We start from the raw sequence: 26283 nt of genomic DNA, 5'->3' as shown, positions 1-26283 counted from the left end.
TCATTGGCATCACTGGAAGCCGTTCCACATGCCAGCCTGGTCTAAGTGGGTCATCTTAGTTTCTGACTTGATGTTGATGTTGTAGATGATGTTTCAGGTTGATATTCTGAACAAAGGTGGTAATAAGTATGTCTTAAAAAATAAATAGGACTTTATCTGGATTTTTAAGGAGGCAAAACTTGACATCATATTTATAAAAACAATAAACTTTATTATGTGCAAATGTAATATCTCAAACACATCTGAACTGTCTATGTCTCCATACTTAAACTATGAATGGATTAGCAGCACTATTAACGTTCAGATAGAATAGAGGTCCAGAGTAAACACAGTGCAGTGTTCAGGACTGACAGCGAATGAGCATGGCTGGCAGCATGTCAAATCTTATTTAGTGGATAATCCATTTGTTTCAGACATTTTTTTAATTGCTAGTTATCCAGATGGATCGGGTTTTTGAAGCCACTAGCTGCGGAAAAGCCCTTTCATATTCTCTCGGTCACACCTTCCTTTCTCTCCCTCAGTTTACATGCAGCCACTTTGAGACTGACCAATTATCACCCTGAATCTCTATTAGAGCTTGTTAAACCAGTATGGACTGTCTCTTTGCTGGTTCCAATTGGCTGCTGAGAGTTCTTTGTGTATGGTCCCAAATGTATGTAAATCACCATTTTAACATGAATGCATGATAATTTGTTCTTGGCCAGCTTTTGTGGAGTACAAGTAATGGTGTACCTCATTTCCTGAATAAGGTGGCTGACACATAATCTATCCAGGCATAAAAGGTCAAAGTAAAAGTTTCATATTTTAGTTATATTAGCGCCATGGTTGTACAACATTTGTTGGGTGTTAATTCGGTGCAGAGATATAGGCTGTTGAGCTTTTAGTAGTTTGCCTATGATTGAATGAGTGGATTTATGCTGTTGCGTATGTTGACTAGCCCCTCTGGCTTTGCACAAAAACATTCTGTTAACTTGATTTTTCTCTTTGTTATGTGTACATAAAGCATCAGGGGAATGATACTCAGGCCTGTAGAACTGAATAAAGGGGACATTTGTATGTGCTTTATGTGTTGTTATGCTTTTAAACATGCCCCACCGCAGTTGTCTGTTAGTTGTACTTGTTTTGAGTGAATCATGCTGGATATGAATTCAATATTGATGCTCAAGTTCTTATCAGACACCCTGCAGTTCCCTGACATCCAGTTGCAGAATGGTTTTTTCGATTGACAGGTCACCTTCCTGTTAGCTTACAGCTTGGATAAGCACTTGCAGCTTTAATTTAGGTAATGTTATGTTAGGGCTTGTGTAACTGTGTTGCTGTTTTACTGTTTATCGCCTTATTAAAGCCTCAATGACAACACATTGAACCCGTACTTAAACCCAGCCCAAAGCAAACTGAAGTACTTGGAAATATTGGACTTGATTTCAACAGGTTGCCTAAAAGAGACCTCCAGTGGGATGCTAATGTTTGCTAAGACATTAATGAACTTGATAATCTAAATGATGGCTCTTTTCTTTGTTTCGTTCACCCTCTGGAGGTCAGAAACTACCCAAAGCATCTTTAAATACCTGAACAAAGTAGCTCTTCCCAGCTCAATCTTGATACTTTCATCATTCCTTTCTTACCGTGGCAAAAGTATTCTTCGCATAGGCTTCAGGCAGTGAATGTAAAAATTTAGCAATTTGTAATGTGGCATGGTGTTGAATTCAATGCAGAAGCCAGCTAACCCCCTTTCTAAGATTAATGACTTCAGACAGGTCCAGAGCGACGAGGGAAACAATCCTGATTGTGTCAGAAAGGATATTACATTGACATATCCTGCGTCTGACAGCTAATGCATTCTGCTTTAAAAGTGACTCACGCACAACTATAAATTTCATCACATGGTTCCTCACATACAAATGGGCACCCCCAAAGCATGCACGGAATCTGTAATACTCTTTTACAACAAACTGCTCATTAATGCGCGAACCAAGTTTATTTTTTGCCTGAAGATTACATGTTCTCTGTGCAACTCAAGAGGTACCGCTCACCTTACTTAAACTACAAAGTGGGGAGATCAAAAGATTTCTTGACTTGCCATTTGATTTAACGAGTTCAATGAAATTTTAATTATATTACTCATTATATGGTATGCTTAAGCAAAAAAGGCAGCACATACTTAGATTACACTTTCATTCCATTGAAACCCTTGCATTACTGCTGAGACATGAGTTGATAATTACTACTGGTTTGTACCTGAGCCACAGTTTGGCTCAGCTAATGATCAATAAGTGGTACTAATGGTGCTTGAAAATGCTGCTTAGCTTTCTTGAGCTTTGTTAGAACAGTTTGATAAAGAGTCATGTGCCTGGCTAAGTTTAAGTCATCGCATGTGAACTTTTGTCTGGTCTGTTTTAAGAATCCCAGCCCAGAAACTATCCATGAAGCAATCTATATGTGTATGAGGCTTATCCAAAGGTAGTGGTGCGGTAAAGCAAGTCCCCTGTGAGCGCCTACTGGTCATAGTAGTTCTGGTTCTATTTTAGGAAAATATTTGATATACTTGTGCTATTTTTTTTTCTTTCTTTTTTTCTTGAAAACGCAGAGCAACAGTGAGCCTGCTTTAAAGAGATGGCAAGGAAATGCATCTTGACTTTGTGGTTGACCACACTGTGCCCCGTTGCCCACGCAATTTGTTCTAGTCAGTGACTTTGTTCTGTCCCGCACTGGTTAACATAGACTCCCAGAGCCCTCCCCTGAGCGTTTGAGGGAGAGTGAGAGCTACTGAGCGCTACCAACCGATTCCAGATGGCTTCCACAATGTAGGGCTCAGAGGATGAGCGCTGAAAAGAAGATTGATTTCCTTTGTGGAGTATGACAAGCCATGCACTAGAGCGCAGCTCTCCAGACACACAAAAGGAAGCTCAGAAAACATATTTCTACTTTTTTTTTTTTTTTTTTTTTTTTTTTATCAATCTGCTTTGCAGTAAAACTACAGGCTAGTGTGTTCTGAGGGTTTGCCTTTGGTTCCCCGAGGGAGTAGTCAAGAATTTTCTGCCTTTTTTTTTTTTTTTTTTTTTTTTTTTTTTTTACTATTTTACACCATGTCCATCAAAGCCTATCTGGTGAAGTGTTTGTTCCACCTTTCTCCTCCGCTTATTTGTCATTTAAACAGTTTATCATCCCAACTTGAATCAGCAGTATTAAAAAGACAATGCAGTATTTCTAAGATTTACAGCATTTGGAGTTTATTGCCCAAAATCAAAATAGTTCAAGATCAGTTTATTGATTATGAAAATGAAAATCAAAGGTTCATGCATGGCAAACCATCAGACCAACAAACCATGCTTAGTATAGATTTAGAGGCCTACAACATTCACCCATCCAACTTGCCTTTACTTTAATCAGTATTTTTTCACTCTTTGCAGACCTTGCTCCGGGATGGCAGGAGAGAAAGCACTGTGAGCACGCTCTACCTATCGCCTTCCAACATCGAGACGGGTCAGCAGATCATCTGTAAGGCCTCCAACAAGGCCGTCCCCAATGGCAAGGAGACCAGTGTCACAATTGATATTCAACGTAAGCATCCCACTTCTTTCTCTTTCTAATGCTGCCAATGTTTCCCCCTAGTATTTTGTTTGCGTTGTCTTTTGAAGCACCTTTGTCAAGGAAAAAGTGTACTTACGGTGGGCATTCCTGAATATTTAACACATGCATAGGCACGACACTGTCAGAAAGGCAGACACGACTAACACTTTGTAAACATCTAGGATTCATTTTAAGCTTTGAAGGATATTTATAATTGGTTTCCGTTTGGCTTCCATACCATGTAGGTGGATGGATTGGTGATGCATCACTGTTTTTTGTTCGCTATGATAAAATATCAAAGAAGCTGTCCATCTAAAAATGAATGGAGCTGCCTTTTTTTGGTCCAGCTACCTGCCTGCTGTGGCACTATGCAAACTGTCTCCACCTCTTTTATTTCCCCGCTCATGCCATCAATCTTTTTGATGAGAACATCCACAATTCCCCTCTGAAATAGGCAAAGTAAGCCCAGCGTGTAAAACACATTCAGCCTCGATTGTCAGGGAATCTTTTTTCGATCAAGAACCGTTCACAGTAAGAGAAGGGCTTTGAACAAAAGGATTTTGCATCACTCACAACCCCTTCAACACCATTAAGTATGACTAATAAAGCAGAAAACGCTATTTAGAGAGCCATTATGACTGACGGCTCCATTCTTTTCATTATGTACACCACAAGAGGCGACCATGGCGAGAGCAGGCACGGCACGATCGGGCCAACTCGGCCGCGGAAGTAAAAAATGATTAACAGCTGTTAGTGTTTGCAACCTTTGCAGTTTGTCCTCTTCATTTTTATGTCATGCAGTCAGAGAGGGAAGTCTGCCCACATGTAAACTGATTCATCACCATGTATAATGATGTGTCTGTGATAAATGCTCACCATCATAGCATCATCTTCGCTTCTGAATGTATGATTTAACCCTGAAAAATGAGTGGAGCAGATTTCTAATTAGCATTCCAAAATGTGCTCTTTACACAATTAAAGCTCCTGAAAACATTTTTCACAGCGTGAGATCAAACTGAGCGACAGCAGAGACTAATTGTCAAGAATCAAATTGTCTCCCACAAGGCTTAGCCTCTCGTCTCCCTCCTTCCCACTCCCTCGCCCCTCTCCTAAGATTTGACAGGTAGTGTTCAGCACAGTTCAGCAGAGCCTCGGGAGTTTGTGCTGAGATTCACTTCCAAATTAAGTTGCCTCTGAAATGAAACGTGCTGCAACTGAACTTTGATTCATTCATGTTGGGTATCAATTTGCTTAATTTCAATGCAGCCTAATTTGATTACAAGGTTCTTGGCTTTTCAACAGCATCTGAAACACAAGTACGAAAATACAAGCTCCGGTACAGATCCACGCTGTGCTGTGAACACTTGACAGTTCTGTAAACCTCATGTCTGCTGTTGGGGCATGTACCTATGTATTTTGCTGTGAAGATGTAAATAGATTCCAGCAGGATTTTATACAGTAAATAGTGTCTTATATGTGCAAACATGTGTGTTATTATATACACATATGTCAATTTTTGCTCTGTTGATGGAGTGATGAAATTACACTTTCATAATAATATGAGAATGGCGTATAATGAGGTTGGATATGTGGAAATCAAATGTGAACGCACATTGTGTTGCATGGTTGTCATGCAGAGGTGGCAGCATAGTCAAAATGAGTTAGTATAGTCTTTAAAGAACCTGAAGGCCAAATCAGATTATCTAGATAAATCAATTATTTCCAAGTTAATTACCAGGAGATTGTAACAATGCCAGTAGTTAACAGTATCCACACTAATACACCTTACTGTGGCAATTACCTTGTTAAAGTTCAAGGATATTTTTTTACCAGTAACTTTTAAACACCTGAACCAAAGACCTGTGACTGGATTATATAATTGCATAATTCCTTTATGAGTTGTCGATGCCCACTTTAGTGTATTATGCAATGTGTGGTGCACAATGGAATTACACCGAGCGTTGCAGAGAAATGACCAGTTATGTTCTCCACATTAAGGCAAGATATTGGTTCCTTTGACAGATTTAGACATCTTAAAATGGATTTTGGTTTGTAGAAATGTCGACACTGGACATCACACAACATACAGGACACAGATGAGAGAAGCAACCAGGCACACACATAAGTTGATAACACACCACAGTGCTTCAAATCTTCCTTCAATCAAACATATCCTTGCCCTGATAAGTCCAGTCAACAGCCAAAAAATGGATATAAGGATCTTTTGTAGTTGCAAGCACATTCTTTTTTTTTTTAAATGTTTTTTTTTTATTTTGTATTATTCCTGTTAACAAAAAATAATCAATGGCATTGTCCAAGACACAAAAAAAAAAATCTATTGCATTGTCTGATGCTCAACAAAATATAATTTAACAACAGTGAATTTGTGATAATGTTATTTCTGTTCACTGATCAGAAAGGGATGTTTAGTAAGACTGAAATAAACAAAGATGAATCCGAACATAACACGTCAGGCAATGGAAAATGACCAGACATGAGAACATTGTTATTTCTTGGGAGCAAGAGAAATAGAAACTCAATCTCTTTCTTCAGTGTGATACTCTTTTAGTCAATGTTTTTCAGAGAAGCTGAAAGCCATCACCCTAACTATCAAGACAACAGTTCCTTCAGAGCTTCTTGACAGCTTGTGAACTAAACGTAACACTTCACAATGACCTATTCACAATTGCGCTTGGTTGGATGTTCTCTCTATTTTACAACAAGAACCAGGTTCAGGTTCAAAGTTGTTACCAGAGTTAAATGCATCTAGAACCAGGCAAGCACAGATGTAAAATATGTTCAACATAAAGTGGTCCTCTTAAAGGTTACCATCAAATGATGCTGAGTTTTCCTCTGGCTTCCATCATATTTAGTGGTAAACAGAGGCTTAATCATGACAATGTATTCATCAGTCACAATGTATCAAAATGTAAATGTTCTCATAAAGCAGGCCTCATCTCAAGCTTTGAACTGTTAATAATAAGGCAGTTTGGTCATCATTCATGTCAATAAGAAAACTGTTTTGTCAAAGCAGGTGTAAAGATGCAATAGTGATAACATGTTTTGTTGCTGTGCACATACTGTATGAATTGCTGCCTCCTGTGCAACATTTTCAATTTTTTTAAAATTAAAAACACACCAATTGTCATGTGACTTCATCACTGGTGCTGCAAATGTTTTGGTAACATAAGGATTGGAAGATGCAGTTTCAATGATAAGTATCAAAATCAAATCATAAAAAAGTCATAATTACTTGACAGTTGTGATTATTGTAGTATATTCCCTGTCATTGTGCTCTCATGTGTTTTATACTGTAAGTGATTCTGCACTGCCTCAGTCCCATAACAAAGATGGAAGGATTAATGTCAGTCTCTGGTGAACAGCTGCTATTAGTCTAAGTGGGACCCTGGTGAGGGCCAGATACAGCAAGTCACTAAGGCTTGACTGCACAACCACTTCTGTCCTCCCAAACTTCTGCTTGTGTTTTAATAGAATTTCGCTGGCCTGAAAGTCACTTTGATTTATGGGTAAAACGTTTCTCCTATTTTCCGTCAGTTATATGAAGCCAAAGGTGGCGAGGGTTCAATTTCCTCTGAGAAAATGATTCCGAAGCATGCCGTCATACAAGCTTTGACCTCCACACTTCGCTCTAATGAGAAGTGGGAAATTATGAGTTGACAGCTATCAGACACAGGGTTAATGTCTCGCAAATATTTCTCTGACACTCTGTGTGGTAGCTCTATACATAACACACAGAGATGTGAAATTGATATTGATGTTCTCATCTCACTCTCAGTAAGACAGCAAATAAGCAAAGTTCCCCAAATGGTAGTGTATTGCCTGAAAATGTGGATAATGTCCTCTGAGCATTTACACTCTCAGAATAGATGCTGGTGTCGGCTGCATGTCTCCTTGTGAATAAATCCCAAATGAATTAATTAATTCAAAGTCTCGTTTATTATCTGTCCACAGTTATCTAATTGACCGCAATGGTGAGATAATATTAATGGCAGCAAAAGTAATTAAAATCTTCTCGTTCCGTCTGCCCTTCCCAACACTTCGTATTCTGCTCACCTCTTTGCTTTGGTGCCCTTTTTTACTCAGCTTCGTCCTCATAGCAATCCAAATGAGAGTAATCTAAACACAACGTGGCACATTGCTCTACAGCTTAAACCGGTCTAAAACCCAGTGCATTTAACAACAGTATTTTCTTTTATCATCACTTCAATGCTCACGGTTTACATCCACCTCAGCATTTTCGTTCCCACTCTAGTTCATACCGAGTTATCTGACCTAGGTTTAGACAAATTAGCATCTAAATACAGTATGCACTGGTGATGTTGCCAAAAAGAGAGGGATTTAGAGCCGACCGGGGTGATTCAGAACCCTGGATAGACTGCTGACTTCAGTTGTCCACACCAGTCCATTAGCTGACTGTAATTATTTGATAGCAGAGGGGTGGCTACCCCCCGACGCCGATTTCTCCAACGGCATGACTTAACCTGCATTACGCCCCACCGACCTCGGTGCACTACTGCAGCGAAATATGATTCAGATGCCACAGTTTCATGTCTCGCTAATTCCCAATCATCACACGATTTAAAATATTCCTCAAATATTTTCTAGTCCAGTTGCATATCTGCAGAGCATTGCCCCACATAGAAACAGGCTTTGAAACACGTACTCGGGAATTATTGCACCAGGGACGAGCAAAGCCAAGGTTCTCCGTGTGTTTGCATTGCAAACAAGCTGAGCCATGTGGAGGGAAAACGAATGTCATTTGTTGAGACTAATTAATAAAGAACATGCAGATGTGCAATTGGGGAGGATTTGTTTTTGGTAGCTTTCTCAGCGACATGCTCCCCTTGCTTAATCAGGCAGATAATGGCAAATTCATCTGAGACTGAATTTGAAAGTGAGAGGGAAAGAGTAAAGGGGACAAAGAAGGGCTGTGACTATTCTCTGCATTACATGAAGTCCTAATGATGCAGGCACACAGAATCATCTCGGTATCTTATATGTAGACATTTATTTCAAAGCTTCACATTTCCATTCCTCTGAAAATCCTGCTGATCCTCTAAACTAACTTACGCTAATATCCTGTTAATGGATCAGTAACAAAACTTTAATGTTCATGAACGTATCTAGACACTTACAGATGTGCTTTAAGGAATGCAGCTTTTTTAAGTTTAATAGCGGAACATCTGCCTTCATTAAACTGACTGAATTTAGTCGGGTGAATAGCTCATGATCAATATGTTTAAACCTCAGGTTGTCCATCAGTCTGTTCTCCCCTGAAGTATTTTCACTCAGCCAGCCATATGACAGTGTGCCCATATTGCTAAGGCTACAAGCCACGAGCGGGTGGCCTACAAACAGCTTCCCCATCTTTCAGAGGCATCCGACACTCCTGGAGTTTGAGGCCGGTCCTGCTGGAGAACAGCTGTCTACAGTGACCCAGAGAGATTGGAAATTGAGCTTTAAGAAAGGAGAAAAAGACAATTTATGCTGGCACTATCTCCAGGAAACAGAGAAGTTGGAAGATTGTTCCAAAAACACCATCTGGTCTCCACTTTGAACTAACCGATCAAAAGCTGTCAGCCAACTATAACACCACCCTCCCCAATTCATCCTGTTGTTTCCACTGAAGCTCCGATCAGTCCTACTATCCCCCTTTTTTCCTCCATCCAGTTGTCCCTCCCCCCTCCCACTCTTTCACGCCCTCGCTACTACTCTCTTGATGAATGTGAGGAATTAACAGTCTTGCATATTGATGTACCGTCGCAGGATGCCTCAAATGCGCTCGCTCGGCAACTCAGGCATTTATACATCAAAGTAGCGAATGGACTCCTTTATCAAAAAGAAGTGTGTCATATCTGAAGGGTCAAAGGTTTAAGAAGTTACAGCTTCTGATTCTCACCCAGGGCCGTAGCTGACAGACTTTTGACAGCTGTTGCTCCCATGGCTGTCTGCACTTGGGGCTCGGGGAGATGGAACTATCCGACAAATTGCTCATCTGACTTACGGATGTAAACTCATCATGACATTACCTCCTGCTGAGAGGGACTGGGGGCCTTTTTTTTTTTTTTTTTTTTTTTTTTAAGGGAGAGTCAGTTCAATCATTTGAAATGAACATTCATTTGTAGCCGGACTGACAGTAATGAGCATTTGTGTCCTTAGGAGTGTCTTGGCAGCAAAAAAAAAAGTTGGCATGATTAAAAAAATACAGTATAGGAACAGTTTTAAGGAAAAATGGCGTGTGAATGAGCTTCGACATCACACTGTCTATTAACAGACACACCACCTTCGGAGCTCCCTCGATTTCTTTTTATGTCTCCCTCTCGCTTTACTGTTGCAGAGTCTTGCGGAATTTTATTGCCACCTCCACCACTGCCACATCTGTCATTTTGCCCCTGAGCTTCCCTCCGCTTACTTTTTTTTGTCCACGCAATTAACCGCTCAGAATGCTAAAAACATGCCTACTGGGCAGCTAGCACTGTCGTTTAAGGCATGGATAAGTTCTCTGTTTTATTGTGATGCACATTTGCGTGTCCTTTAATATGCACACAAAACCTTTCTAAACATGTGCCCACACATATAAACACACAGACACACACAGTTGGCTGCTGAGTACCTGGGGAGATGTGCTGGTTGACTGTGGCCTTCAGTTTTGTTCCCGGATCCACCCTGTTGTTGTTTTCTTTACTGGCCTGGGGACAACTGGCACAGGTGGAGCCCATGGATTTGAAGGTGGTACTGTAGAGTGGTTGAGGGGGTGCAGTAAGGGGGGAAGCAACTGTCCTGGAGGGAAGTCTGCTGATGGGGGATATGGTGTGTGAGTAGAGAGGAATATGGCACCTGGACCACCCCCCTCTCTGGAGCTTTGTGGCAGCTGAGCCAACCTAGAGCATCTGCACAGCCACGGGGTAAAAAGCAGTTTTCCTACACTTCATGCCCCCCTCCACACACACACACACACACACACACACACACACACACACACACACACACACACACACACACACACACACACACACACACACACACACACACACACACACACACACACACACACACACACACACACACACACACACACACACACACACGCAGACCCACTCTCCATAGCTACACACAGAGTTATTTGGCTTGATTACAATGGTGTTTGTGTGCTTCTTTAATTCCATGTGGATCTCGGTGCCCACCACACAGCTCTTCATCCATATCCAAACACAGATCCTGCTTAGTACATTAGTGTTACTGAACACAGTGAATATACCTTTGAAACAGATGGCTACACCGGCTTCAAACTCAGAACCAGCTCTTTCCCCTTGTATCGGCGATGCCTCAAAAGTACTCCACTGGTAGAAAAGAAAAATGTGTTGCCATGTAACACAATGTGTTCGACAACGTTCGGTTTTCTTGACAACTACCTCGTGAATTGTTCTAAGACAAAACACTTTATCCCACTTTAACGATTACTTGTCATCTGTAGGTCAGTTTTATCATTTTCCATTGCTGCATTTTGAATCTCTGAACAAAACACACTCAGCATCTTTTGAAAATCCTGACAAAGAGCTTCACCTACTTGAAATTCACTCTCCGAGTGTGTGGGGTAAATAGCTGTTTGTTCCACATGGGACAGCATTGATATGGAAATGAACACGTATCTTCAAAAAGAATCCCACCTTTGTTAATTAGGATAAATTAAGTTGTTTATTAAATTTACATAATCTGAACATTTGTAATTGTAAGAACTGTTTTAATTGCACTGTATCACTAAGGTGGTTCATTGTTCTAATTGCAGTGAATTGCACTATGGACTATTCACTGTTTGCAAATTGCCATTTACCGAAACTCATTAACAAGTCAAGTTTTCCTTTGATTTGCTCTTTATAATGTCGCTAATGAATGTATGAGAATAAAAATAGCATGTTATCTCCCACACCTGTGAAATACACCACAGACTTATTCAGCAACTGGGCCTAGACCCCCGGTGGGTGGCAGGAATATTAAAATAGAGCATTGAATTATTCAATAATAAATGCCCGTTATTTGGGGAAAAAACTGCCACCACAAGCTGTGATAAGTTGTTACAACTGTTCTTAGCACTGCTGCAATGTATTGTAAGATAATGAGAATAAAAGGACTCTCGGCGAGTGGTTTTAAGTGGAGCATATTTACCTACAGGACAGTTTTCAGTTTTGGGTCACAAAACAAAACACATTTGTCAAATGTAGGTCTTCTGAATAAAACTGAGAATTTATTTTGCATATGTGGCTTTTTGTTGTTGTTGTTGTTGTTGTTTGTGCTGGCATGTTTTGCATACTATTTATAAGATGCTTGTTTTGTCTTCTCTGCAAATTGTTTTTAATATATTTCCTCTTTTTTTCTTTCTGTGCCTTTTTCAGGCACAGATAATGTCAACAACAGAGTATTTGTTTCAGGCTTATGGTTCACTACAGCATGTTTGAGGAGGCTGCCAGTTCTGTAATTGGTTGTCTTTGTGTCTCTATGTTTTTATAGATCTCCCACTTGTCAATCTCTCCGTGGAGCCGCAGCCCGTTCTGGAAGGCAACCTTGTGAAATTCCACTGCTCTGCAAAGGCCAACCCTCCCGTCACACTCTACAGGTGAGCTCATAAAACCAAGTGCTCCTCCAGTACACACACAAAGCACGAATGCAAAAACTCTGAAGGATTATGTGATGTACAGGAGAAAGAAAAAGTGCTACAATTAAGCCAGAATGAGGTCTTTTATGATTGATGTTGCCGGTGGATAATACATTTTCACATTGAGTCAAGTTTAACACTTCATTATTGATAGCATTAATCATTGTCAGACACCTTCTTATGATGCCATGGCATCATTATATCTGCCCATGCTTTGAAACAAAGAGATGAAAAAAAAAATTAAACACCATCATGCTTAAAAATGTAATGAAAATACACCTCGGAAAAATCATTTGGGAAACCTTGTCATGTTCCACTGGGCTGCAGCAAAGCAATACGGGGATTTGTCGCATAGCTATTCGCTTTGTGGTCATATCAACTCCCTTGAACTTAAATTTCCATCACCGTGTGGTGGAAGAAAGCTGGAAGTACAATGTGTATGACGTGATAAAGCTGTCAAGATTACTGCTTTTTCTGAGATTGAGTTAAAAGATCGGTTCCCCCTCTTGAGATGTACTCGTGTTTGTGGTGTGGTTCTGGTTGAATTTAGGTTCATGCAATTGTTATATTTTTCATTTCAAGGTGCTGTTTTTAAATGACTCACATATTCCAAAGATTTTACATGAGAATGAATGCTTCTTTGGAAGGACACAGTACTTTTACCTTCATAAAGAGTGTTTTTTTTTGTATTATGGCAAGCAAGAAGAGGGCACACAAAGAGACTCACTCCAAGGAAAGTTAAAATATACACATAAAGAATCAAATTGAGGGCAAAGTTAACAAATCAGAATTAACAAAAGAGGAAAAAGACAAACTCCAGAGCGTGAGGCAAACTTTAGTCTGATAAAAAAAAATTAAATTGCACTTACCTTCTATGAAGTGAATTGAGGAATGCCTATGAGCAGTAAGGGACACAAACATACTTTTGTGTTTGGAAACTTTATTGCATTTTTTTTAAAGGGACAAAGCCTACAGATTGGATAAATTATAAGTTTGGGAAATCAGCAGAATGCAAAGTTTCTTCAGAGACTCAGTGCAGCAAAGGCACAGACCTGACCGTCACTGACAACCAATTCAGTGGCCTAAAGATTACTCTTGACAGGAACTGGACCCAATCTATTTTGTATTTAATGTTCAAAACGTGTAACATTTCTCAGAACATGCTTTCAGCTTTGCTGTTATGTGAAGGTTGTTGTCAAAAAACACTTTTGTTTGTTTTAACTTCAAGTTCCAACTACAAAAAATAAAATAAAATGTCAAGGGACTTTTTCTGAAGGACACCTTCTCTGCTACTGCAACTAGGCATGTTTAGACAGCTCTGTACTGCGTGGATTCTTCATGTGTGTATTTGGGTATTTGTTACAGCTGTGTATTGGCAGTAATCTGGCAATGTGCTCAGGGCTGGGTACTGTTAAACAAATTCAATACCAGTATTTATAGTTAATGCTCCCTAAACATCTCACTTGTGTTTTTGTTTTTTTTACCTGATCCGGTCCTAAAAATGTTTCCTTCTCTTCTTGTAGTTAAATGGCTGTTGGCAAAATGCTTTTAGGAGCATTACCGCCACCTTCTACCACACACGCATTACTACAAGGCTTAGGTTAAAACAAGGGAACTAAAACGGGTTTTGTTTTTTCATGACTATTCGAAAAAAATTTAAGTCGTGACCCAACCCTAATCCATATTATGATACAGGGGTTACAATTTGTACAATAAATATTGCAATATATGGCGGGGTTTACGATTTAATTATTTTATTATCTCTGCACATAACAGAGTATATTTAATGTTGAATGAATTGTCTACTGCAGAATCGTCCACAGAGTTAACAGAAACTGTCCGTGTACTCATATAAATTGTTTAGTATTGTTTAATAAAATATACAAATCAGTATAATTTCCTGTTTCTATTGTTATCCAAAACAGATGTTGACAGCCAAACAACTTTTCAACCCCTCTGAAAATACTGTTGGAGATGGCGCATAACCTGCCACATACCAAGTTAGATCAAAAACAGAAAATTGAAAAGACAATCAAATAAGGCATTCTTCAGAATGTGCCCTTTTTGTTTGTTTGTTAAACCTTACTGGCATGTTCTCAGTTGTTAGAATAAATTATTTATTTGATCTGTCTGACCTCTGTAATTATGATGAAACAAGAAAATGGACACGAGTTATTCTCATAAAATCTTGCGTGGACCCTTCAGAAGTGAAATACCGAAGTCAAGAGACGGTTTTCTGTGTGGGAGGTTTTTAAAACCCAGTAAAAAAAAATAAATGGAGTGAAATCGATAGCAAGGGGAATTGGCTGGCTCTGAATCTTGTAATGGCAGTGGGAAATGAAATGGATGTACGACACACTCACAGGTGGCAAAACAGAGATGTTGCCTTTTTGATGGGTCCTGCCCTTTTGAAAAGGGAAGGGGGGGGGGCAGCGGTATTGTGGGAAAAACAGGGTTTGTATTTGATTGTGTCGGCGCACAGCAGAGACAGAACGTCTATTTCACCTGCAAAGGGATTTCACCTCTATTGTTATGAGACTGGATCAATGCTGGAATCAGACTTCTCCCCAGGGCATCAAAAGCTAAAATTCAATGGCAGTTGAGATGACTTTTTCTTTTAGCTTGACAAACTATAAAATGAAAAATGGTTGTAGGTTGTAGCTAAAACAGACTAAAACCACCACTTTCCCTCTCTCTTATTTATTTCTTCCTTTCTTTCCCCTTTCTGTTGCAATCTCTCTGCTGTCTGACACTGTAGGATTAAAAAAAATACACCCAGACTCATAACTTTTGATACGTCAGTGTTGTACTGTTCACCAGCTCTACAGTTTGAATGTCTCCCATTTAGATTTATCTGCAATTTATACAAGCACTTCAGGACTCCCATGCACCACTGGCGATCAGGGAATGGTAGATGGGGGGTTTTGGGCCTCATAATGCTTGCCTGAGAAGCTTCGACAAGGGAGAGGCCCCCACAAATTCCCCCTCCAGAGAGCAATATCACAGAGGAGAGCAGGAAGCTGGTCAAGCAGTGTGGGGCCATTATTCAGTGCTAATACACTCTGTCTACCCCAGATCAGATACAGCACAAGGACAGAGTAGTTCTTAGACGGATGGCCTCTTTTCCATTCCCGAGAGAGCCATCCATTCCCAATGTGCACTGCGCCACTTTGCCATCCTCCAATTCAATGGACACTTGAGACACCGACCCAAGATAGTGGGGGCACTATTCAAAGGGATGGTGCCTGCTGCTGCCCATAGTCCCTGCTGCGCGTCACGCTGGTTCAATAAATCTGAGTTAAAACACGAAAATGGAAATCAGATATTTTTAATACCTGTTTTTTTGCCAGATCACAGCTCAAGGGGAGAGTGAAGAGGGAACAGGGGGACTTAGTGTGGTAGTGAGAGTGGTGGAAGTGAAGATGAAAGACTCTGAATGAAGAAAGAGTAATCGGCACATGTTTCATTCAGCACTCAGGGAATCAACACACTCTGGGGAGGAAAGACGAGGGGATTGGAACATCTTCATTACTGTTTATAATGGTCGGAGCAATAACTGGCAAACATCACAATCACTCAACCACCATCTGATGAAGACACAGAGGGTTTTCTCAGATCCAAACAAGAAGCCACCAGAGACAAGACAAAGAATAACAAACAAAGCAAATCAGGTCCCTCATCTGCACATACATCCATGCGCAGAGCGACAACAAAGCCGCTTCCTTTGCATGGCACTGCAGAAAATAACATCCCAGTCCTCCCCACATTGATATTCTCTGTTGCTGCTCTTGGGTTGCTTGCTTTTGATTGACACAACAATCACCATACTTCTCTTCTTGGCAAACCTTGGAGGTAGCTAATTGATGCATCTTGTTCCATGCCACTGTCTGTTTTCTGGACATTCATTTCCCTAGTCATCTTCTTTATGCTTTAATTAGCTGCATCCATACACGCATATATTCGACCCAAAGTTCTTACTTTATAAAAAACTAAGTGCCTAGGTATAAAACATAAAACATAATTAGTTTCGTAACCCACAGAATAATTGGAAACATGGAGAATAATGTTCTCTGTTTATGCAAGTTGGAAATTAGCCTAAAAGGTTGTGACTAAACACTCAAGAGTTGTTAATAGCTTGGTCTGACCCTGGAAAGTATTCCCAGCTTTTGAATTTTTTGACATCCATATCTCACTCCTCTTTTATTCTGATAGATAGATCCACACAAGTAGAAATCTGCCGATTTACTTCAATTTCTTGTGAGATCATAAAGTAGCGCCGTAATTTATGTCCACATCCAAATGACTGCATGCCATTACTGAACCTGCATATTTATTTTATACTCCGCTGAGAGTAGTCATCACTTTCAATATGCATGGAAGGTGGAATAGAGGCGTGCTGTGCTGTGCTTAACCATGCTGATAATAACTGCAGGGCCTGATTTACTGTGAGTCTCGCTGCTGATGGCACAGATACCTGCCTAATTTAATTGTAACTGTTTTATTGCCTTAATCACATTCAGCAAATACAAAACTCTCCCCCCTCTCCCACGTCATTTCCATCCTCTGCCTCCATTAAGGGCAGACCTTTTATCTGTATAATGGTGTTAGCTTACACACCCATAAACACACACATAGCCACAGAGAGAGACACTGGAGCACACAGGATTCACACCCTTTGTCTGAATCAAATTCCTGAATAGGAAACACAAGTGCAAAGTGAGTCCACTATTGAGTAAGCCTGCGCCGGCCCTTCTGACCTCCCAAAGGGAATGCAGGTGTTTGTGTTACCCAGGGCCAGCTATGTTTAGACATGATTCTTGGACAAGGCCCAGCACGCCGACGGAGCCTCCCCATGCTCCCCGCCAACGACGGCGTTCTGTCTCTGCTCACTCTAACACTGTCAAGGGCTCCCGAACCTGGCAGCAGCATCCTCCACTCGGGAGCAGCCGGCTGCCCGAACATCTGTGCTTCCTCCATTACGACTCCTACAGTATGAGCTGTTAAAATATAGGTGGAAACACTGACATAGTCCTGTATATCATTGTATATATCAATACAATGGTGTTGATTATCCCAACCACTACCAGCTCACTAGGTCCATTTAATAGTTCTGGAGCTTTCAAACATATGGACTTCATCACCAGGTGGAGTTTACCTAGTTGTCTTGGAAATGGATTTCAAATTTCTGCTTTTTCTGTAGCACTTTTTGCTTCTTTTTTTTTTTTAATATAACTTCACAACAGAACAAATTCGTTGAAAAATTCCTAATCGGACACTTATTTTGAAACTCATCACCAGTCTAGTTCCTGTCACATTCATCATCGTAGTCTTCCTTGTTGTCATTCTCATCATCTTAATCATCATTATTATTTTCTTCATCATGATTAGCGCAGCAAATGTAGTTAATAACTTATTCATCATCGTCACCATCATCTTCATCATCACAGTCAAATAAACAGTAGCTGAAACATCCATTTTGATATTCATATTCAGGGACAGAGTGCTATAAACATCAACAATCATCATCATTACCATAATGGTTTTCACTTTTTTTTATTTTTATTTTTTATTTTTTTATCTTTCAATGTGTAACATCTACATGAATTTGTGTTGCTTCTGATAATATTTTGAGGATTTTCTGCTTCTCAAACAGTTAGACTTAGACAAACACTCACACGCACGCACGCACGCACGCACGCACACACACACACACACACACACACACACACACACACACACACACACACACACACACACACACACACACACACACACACACACACACACACACACACACACACACACACCCGAAGCTATCCAGCATACAAGCTATACTACCACTACTCCATCAGACATTAGGGCAGATGGGCTAAAAAAAAACCGTCTGCCCTAATTTCAACATTTTTGGAAACACAGGTGTTGCAGAGCTCTCAGCTGTATCCTTGTCACACAAGAACACAGCTCTGAGAACATCTACTGCTCAAAATAAACGAGCATGAAAAAAATCCCATGAAGCCCAATTAGAATTCTGCTTCACTTCACTTACTGATTGAATGAGGTAATCTGTTCTCATTTAAATGATAGCATTTCAGTCAAGCATGGGGCCAACTTAGTCATGGAAAACAAATGAGTTCCCTATCCCATGAAAACTCTTCTCAGTATACTGGCAGGAATATAAAACGGGTTTCAGGCACCGGCTCCGCTGTCATTGTTTTCATTTGCCACATCAACATGCAGCCACATTGTGCAGGATATGGGCGTGCATGATGCATTGTGTGTCCCACAGCACCATCTAAATTTCCCAAAGAGACGCAGCACATCCACAGATACTTTTGCTTCATTTTTATAAATGGGCCTTGTCGGTGGCAGCAGCAGAGAGCCATCCGCACCACGCAGAGTGAGACGCCGCTGCCAGTGACATCATAAAAGTCTCCCCCAAACGCACGGGGAGTGTCTGCATCACTGTCACAGAAGCTATCATTCACAAACACAAGCAGATGTTTTCCATGTGATCCCATGTCAATTTATTAATGTCAGCTGTTGTGTTTAATACAGTGTGTGTCAAGCAATGTCTTCAAAGGTGGAGGAGCAACCCATTTGTCATTCTGTGATTTGTTTTTCTTAGCTGGCACTCCGTGCTGCACTCTCTGTCTGCCGTAATGAGGAACGTGCTGTTTGCCATGAGTTGCCAGGGAGCTTGTCACAGCATGGAGGGCTGCCACAAAAATATGCTGAAGCCAGCATGGCGAACCTGCCCCAGAATGATGATTTATTCACACAAAAGAACACTATTGACACAAAGAGGTGTGAAAGATGGTCTTTAATGCCTTTTTTCCCTTTTTTTTTTCCCTTTATTTCTCTCGCCTCATCTTATCCTCACACCAGGTGGGCCAAAGGAGGAAGTATAATTAAGGAAGTCTCTGGGGACACGTATGAGGTCATCGTGGACCACTCCTTCTTCACGGAACCTGTTTCCTGCGAGGTTACCAACCCTCTTGGCAGCACCAACATCAGCCGCAACGTTGACGTCTATTGTGAGTGGCTCCTACAGTAATCGTGCATGCTTTTCTATAACACCACCGCTGCGATAATGCAAGGTTGCGGATGTTTGCTGGCTTTTATATTCTGACACTGAGCTCCAAGAGCTGGAGCCACAACAGGCGATGCTTAGTTATGGATGCATCATTGGCGGTTAATGATGTCTTTGTCAATAGTTGGTCCTCGCATGGCGGCGGAGCCTCAGTCCCTGCAGGTTGACCTTGGATCTGACGCTGTGTTCAACTGCGCCTGGACAGGAAACCCATCCCTCACCATAGTGTGGATGAAAAGGGGCTCTGGAGTGGTGAGTATAATATTTGACACTAAGTATATTGTAAACAGTATACAATCACAAACTGTGACATACAATAGATTCAGAGCTGTTCCAGACTCTTTGTGATTCAATGGCCTATACAAAGTACTTTGACTCGTTTTCTTGTGTCCATGAAACCAAACATTTTGAGGCCACTAATGTCCCAGCCTCTTGGTGAACCTGCTCTCACATGAGATGTGTTGATTTGATCCACAAACTCAGACTCATTCCACCTTTCCTTTTGTCAACATCAAAGGCCAAAGTCTTACTCCCCCGAGCTCAGACCCTAAATTGGATTTTAATAATTGACAAGAGGTGCCCTTTAAGGTATTAAATGGCCCTTGTGCTGCCTTGACTTTTCCCTTAGTGCTCCCTGTTGCCATTACAAATGCAAAGGTGCCTTTGCAGTCATTGCATTTGATGATCTCTGAATCTTTTCTCTTTTTTTGCCGCAGGTTCTGAGCAACGAGAACCTCCTGACGCTGAAATCTGTGAGACAGGAGGACGCCGGGAAATACGTTTGTCGCGCCGTGGTGCCACGCGTCGGAGCAGGGGAGAAGGAGGTTTCGCTTACTGTCAATGGTAAGCTGTGTCACTGATATGTCACACAAACAGGTCCTGATGCACCCATAGAGAGTTGTCAAATGCATCCACATGCAAGTGTGAATCTTGAGGTCTGAGGTCAACAGCGGCGAGAGAAAACCAATTTGTCACAGGAGTCAGTATCCTGCTTCCTCTGTAGTTTATCTAAGCCTCCCACGGTAAAACTTCCAACAGAAGATGTGACTGTATTTCTCTCCTGCAGTTCTTTTCATTTAATATATAAATTTCTTGGGGACACAGTTAATTTTACCAGGCAGGCTTATTAACAAAACACAAGCCACCACACATAACAGGCAAAGGTCGTACAAAAGCATGCCCATGGAAATTAATTATCCCTACCAAGGTAATGTGATAAAAATGAGCTGTTTCATTAACTGTCACTATTGTGACACCTTTAGATGTAGAAATAAATAAATATAGACCAAGTCTTTTCAAGATATCGTCGTATTTTTCATAAACAGGTGAAATGTATTTGCTAATTATATTCTGCATGAGTCACAGGGAGCTGCCTTTTTCTGAGGCACTGACTGACTAATGAATACCAGCCTTGGTGGGAGACCTGGCAACTCTCAAACAAATGACTTCATTATCAGTGCTTGATATTCATGGAGCATGCTTCGGTGTGGCAGAGGTTCTTAGTTGTGGGATTTACATGTTTCTTATTTCCTCTGTGTCCATCTGAAAGAAACCTGTGCCAAATTGAGGGAAAAAAGTAAACATGAGAGGGCTCTACGATGCTGGCAAGATGATGTTGAGTTAATGCTGTAGCATCGCACATTTTGAAAGCTAACAAAAGAGTTTGCCTGTAAGCAACGCTGCTGCTGATTTGGGGGCTGATGATACATCAAGTCGCAAACAGTGTGTTTAAAGATGTTCTCTTCGAAATCCAGACGCTAGCTTTGCATATCAGAGAGAATGGCATACCATGTATTCCCTCCAGCAGAAGATCAGAACCACGACTTTCTATGAACTGCAATGAGCCCCCTCATAGTCAGCCAGGAATTCAGTGCAAATCAAGGCAGAAGAGGCAAATTCATGACTAATTCTATTGTCTCCTATTCTTTTGATAGCGACCCATGCTGGCATCCGTCCTGCAGCCTCGATATGTAAACAGAATACATTATATACAATGTACCAGTTTATTTAGATGCATCTCTCTCTCTTCTGCCCATGTATCTACGTAGGTTGTGTTGTTTTTGAAAATGATGTCATGAGAGAAAGGAGATGGATTGTTTTAATAAAGATTACAACACAACTCAGAGCACAGTGGAAGCATGCAGAAAAGCTGAAATGGTATGTTTATTTGGTCTCTGCAGACTTCACTCAAGCAAGTTTGCAATGTCTTGTAGTATTTTTTTTTTATATTTCTCATATTCTTCCCCGCTTTTTTTTTTTTTTTTATATCCTGCACCTCCTCGGCTGAATTGTTATTTGACATTCAAAGCCTCCTTCCTTTTTACTCCTCTGAATTGAAATTCATCTCTTTTTTCCTAACCACATGAGGAATCCTGAGTCATTTCTTACCCGGACCTTGAGGCAAATCAGATTGTCAAACTTGTGAAAGTGTAAACACTGTGGTTGAAGTAGTGGCAGGTGGGGCGCTCTCTCCAGAGGTTTCATTGATTGTCCTGTTCCACCGTCTCAAATGCAGATGAACGTGGGCGCTCCTCACCTCTCGTTAGCCCAGCATCACTGTCAGTCAGCAGGACTTGATTTATTTACACAGTAAATCACTGACACCACAAATACAAATATTTTGTGTGTTTGTTTTGTTTGTTTTTGACTAACATTATCTCAGTAACAACTCAGGCAATGCTGTGCACATTTCAATTATACGTGTTGCGACAGCGTTTGCGGCACATTTCAATGTGTCTTTGCTGTTTGTTTTCCCTGCAGTTATCCCCCGATTCCTTAATGCCATCATTTAAATCACATGTGTTTATAATTTGTCATTCCCTCTGTTTCTCTCCCCCTGTCGTCTTGTGTCATCCGCTCCCACTGTGGCGTACCACATAGACATGAGGGTTTTGCCTTCCCTGGGGAAGAATGTAATTTAATTATAATCAAACAGCTAGCAGGGGAGGCGGGTTGTGTTTAAGTCACTAATGGATACATATTGCTTACTCTAGTCAAACATTTTCAGAACGGAAAGCTCCTCAGCGTTTCCTACGTGCTCATCAAGTGGCTACACGTATGAAGGAGACCTGTGCACTTCCATGAGTGTCATTATTCATATAGCATACAATAGATATGCATGTTTTTCTACCGTCCGGCAGAAGTTGGAATGAGGGAAGTTATCGGACATGCTTGAAAGGATTTAGCTTTTAACTTGAGGACTACATATTCATGCAATGCATATTAATTCATATATCCACGAGTAGACTATCCATTTTTGTGTTTGTGAGTAGGTGTGTGTCTTTGTATAACAAGTAATAGGTATAACGACACACATACAGTACAGTACAGTGCTTGGGCAGCCTAGGGAGAGAAAACCTATTACCACAGTAAGGGAGAGGGAGGGCCAGAGAATCCCCCAATATCCCACAGAGCACTGGGTTGTGATAGATCTTTTTTTCTGTCGTTTCTTTTCCCAGACAGTTTTTTTTGTGCCTAGTTAATTAGCATTGCAGCCTTCTTTAAACTGGCAGTGCAACTGCATAAGAAAGAAAAGTGCAAATTAATGAAGGAGAAAACTGCATTTAAGATGCAGCTAAATTTAAACATGATTAGATATGATCTGTGAGACTTTCTGGAAGACTTTCAACCCTCTTTTTCCCATTATATGTGCCTCTCACGTGCACTGCCCCTGCTCAGTTCACAAATGATTTCTTATATGCGAAAAATAACTAATTTATCCCCTCACCATGTTTTAAAAGTTCCTGTAGATGTGTGGTTCATTCAGAAGTTTAGGCTTGTTCAGGTATAGGCTCATATGATTGTTGGAAGACAACAGGTTTGACGGCAATAGCTGCAAGGTGGTCTTTGTGTGTCCTGAGGGGACAGACATGTTCTTGTGGACGTCCAAGGAGGTGGGACTGAAGGCTAGAAATAAATAGCCAACATGCTCATTATAAAAAAATGTCCAGGAGGTTTTGTTCCACCTTTGATCTTCAACGGGTTAAATAACCAGGAATTTAAGATACAATTAAAAAAAAAAAAGATGTCACTAAATACATGTATATCATACATCTGAAAGTAATATTTAAAACTATTTATCGACCGTATGTTTTTCAGCAACAAAACATGAAGTTTGATTTAAATATCTGACCAGTTTTAGAACATAAACTATAGAAAATGAAAAAAAAATCTATAAAAAATAAGACTTTTCTTTCTACATTAGTCTGACAAACAATATCACTATTTAACAGCAATAATTAGATCCGCTCTCCTCCTCTTAATGGGACCAGTGGGTTGTTACTGTTATTGCCGTCTGACTGATCAGATTGTGATGGCATTGTGTGCATCTGTTATGTGTTTGTAACAATGAGATAGCAAACCAGCAGCTGTCTGAATGTGGCCGTTCAAATGTGTCTTCAATATTTCTTCATCCAAAACACTGAGTCACACTGGAGACTTATGATCTCATTGAGTAACAAGATCATGATTCCAAATAAATATTATATATATTCTGTATAAACATTTCAGACTATATGTTACAGGTAAATTGAAAGTTGTGCTTTAGTTTTCACTCATAAAACTGTTTCTGACCAACCAAGCAAGTTTAATTTGTGATGACTGCAAATAATGTTTGAAAATTATTAACAATAACTTGCATCATTGCACTCATATATTAAGCTTCAGTGCTCTTTTATGATAAAATCATCAGTGCAGTGCTAATGCATTGTTACAACACACAGCTGGCTGGTTGAAGTAGTTACATTGTAGGTAACACTCTGCCAGAAACAGTATTTTTTTAAATGTGATATCTGAAGTAGATGGGGTCGTGTGTCTGGCTGTGAACCAGACGGGATGACCATTTTTCACTGAAGTTAAATATACAAACAATAACGACCGACCGACAAAACCGTGAAGTGAACACATTAAAAAGGGAACGGGTCACATGAAGTCAATGGGGTAAAACAACTTCATTTTTTTCACATATTAAAATAAAATTAGGATGGTTGTCCTTGTGATTTTTTTTTTTCTGGGCTTTTAAGTCCTTGATAATATTGTTGTGGCCATTGAGTACAAATTAGATCCTTCAGAATGAATTGCCAAGCAATCTTATCTTCATTTTTGAAACGTTTTTTTTTACTTATCTGAGACTCTACTCATCAAACATTTTCTTCACAGCAACACATGTTTCGAAGCTGACTAATCACTTCAAGACTTGTTTTTATCTATAATGGATAGTTCTGTCCATTGAGTTATCATCTGTTTATGGGGCTGCTCTAGGTTTTTCATGTCCATCTGCACGTATTGTCAAAATTCTGTTTGCAAACGCTGGTTGTAGCTGGAGTTTTGGTTAAATTTGTGGCTAGAAAATGAAATGAGGAATGTTTCTGGTTTGTGGAATAGATAGTGAGTTATTGTGGTAAATGTGTTTCACAATGTGAAGTGGGGACAGTAGCCTATAGATCACACTGCATGTAGGAAATTAAACACGGAGAAAATACATTCTGCTCCCTGTTGTAAAGATCAGCCAAAGCAGGCTAATGTGGTGAAGCTGTCAGAGTAATTTGTATTTCTGCAGAAGTTAAACGTGATGGTTACCTCAGCCTACCAATCAGGGACAAAAATGAAATCATACTGTTTGTGGCCGAGCTACATCGACTCAGACTCGCTGTATTGTTAATGTGATGCAGTGTGCTCGAAATAAAACAGCAGCAGCATTACCTTAATACTGCATAAGGATTTGTGAAAGCAAATAACAATGTATCTGTTTTCTGAAAGATGTGTATCTGATTACTGTTTTATATTTTGAGTGGACACATTGCAGTGTTAAGTATTAATTTAAATTCTCCATTTCAGCAAAACTCGTGTCTACTGTGTATCTGCATTATTAGAGTATTCCATAAAAATGGGGTGATGCATTCATATCGCTCATATAAATATCCACGAAACACAGAAGTTATCATGTTGATTTGTCAACATATTGAATAAGAGCTGACTCTGGTTGACAGCTTCAATATATGGATAAGATCTCCTCACTGTGGCTTACTCCCAGAGGTAAAAGTGTCCATCAGTGACCACACCAGATAGTTTTCCTCTGTTTCCGTTTGTTTGTGCTACCGAGGTAAAGAGGAAATGTCAAGCTGTTGTTCAAAGGGAATGCCTCAGTTCGGAAAGGAAATGTAAGCCGTGGCATTTTGACACCCACACCGATATTGTGTAATCAGATTGCAATGTCCACTCCAGAGTTAACACCTCCTCAAATGAATGAGTAAAACATTGTGCCCAACATTTTGATCACCTCTCCTGCTGCTAGCATTGATGTTGTTGTGCCACCCACCTTTAAGCTTATAATGGGGTTTTGCTCTGATCACATTGTGCAAGTAGCAAACACACACTTTTACACACACATATACACGTACTTTCAACGCAGGCTGAGCCAGTGAGATAAAGCTATCTAATTATATTCCTCATTTGCAGCTTTGATCTATAGAATAGATCCTCCCAAGCCACTACCACCAGCAGCCTGCAGGCAATTGATTTTGCAGTGTTGACAGTTGCAGCACATGCTGACGTCATCCCATAATCGCAGGTTAATACATGTGGATCGCTTACATATGCCCTTAAATGGACTGCAGCACATACGTGCATGCATACATACAGTAATAATACTATCATTGCATGTTGGTGAACCAGTGAATGAAGGGGAACAGCTTTCACTGCATTTTTTTCTTAAATTGTCTGCAGCGTTCGATGTGCAGCAGTAGCAGCATTCCAGCATCCTCCAGTAGCATACCAAGACACCATCTGGCAAAGTCTCATTAAAATGCTAATTCATTTTAATAAGAGACAGGTAATAAACTGCAATTATGTATCGTCAGAGAGATGGCAGAGAGCGGGAATTTGAGGGAAGTCGGTGGGGATGTGAGTTTTCTCACTAATCAAGAAGCTGCCTCGCTTGCCACCCCCTCAAACC

The 26283-nt window shown here is 40.4% G+C and overlaps 1 protein-coding gene across 11 annotated transcripts in view; it reads left to right on the top strand.

Moving 5' to 3' along the window:
* kirrel3b (kirre like nephrin family adhesion molecule 3b) overlaps positions 1-26283 on the top strand; it is a 156264-nt gene that overhangs the window by 118192 nt on the left and 11789 nt on the right. For all 11 annotated transcript variants that reach the window (XM_069714436.1, XM_069715253.1, XM_069715174.1 and 8 more), the window contains 5 exons: positions 3411-3561; positions 12097-12202; positions 19127-19275; positions 19456-19583; positions 20048-20174. In XM_069714436.1, the coding sequence (XP_069570537.1) occupies positions 3411-3561; positions 12097-12202; positions 19127-19275; positions 19456-19583; positions 20048-20174 (661 nt within the window). The remainder of the gene's footprint in view (positions 1-3410; positions 3562-12096; positions 12203-19126; positions 19276-19455; positions 19584-20047; positions 20175-26283) is intronic.

The sequence above is a fragment of the Brachyistius frenatus genome, unplaced genomic scaffold (assembly GCF_029030835.1).
Source record: "Brachyistius frenatus isolate BFR_SWC_R1_liver_20210118 unplaced genomic scaffold, ASM2903083v1 Contig_1, whole genome shotgun sequence".
In the NCBI taxonomy this organism is placed as follows: Eukaryota; Metazoa; Chordata; class Actinopteri; family Embiotocidae; genus Brachyistius; species Brachyistius frenatus.
This window is presented reverse-complemented; position numbering and strand designations above follow the sequence as displayed.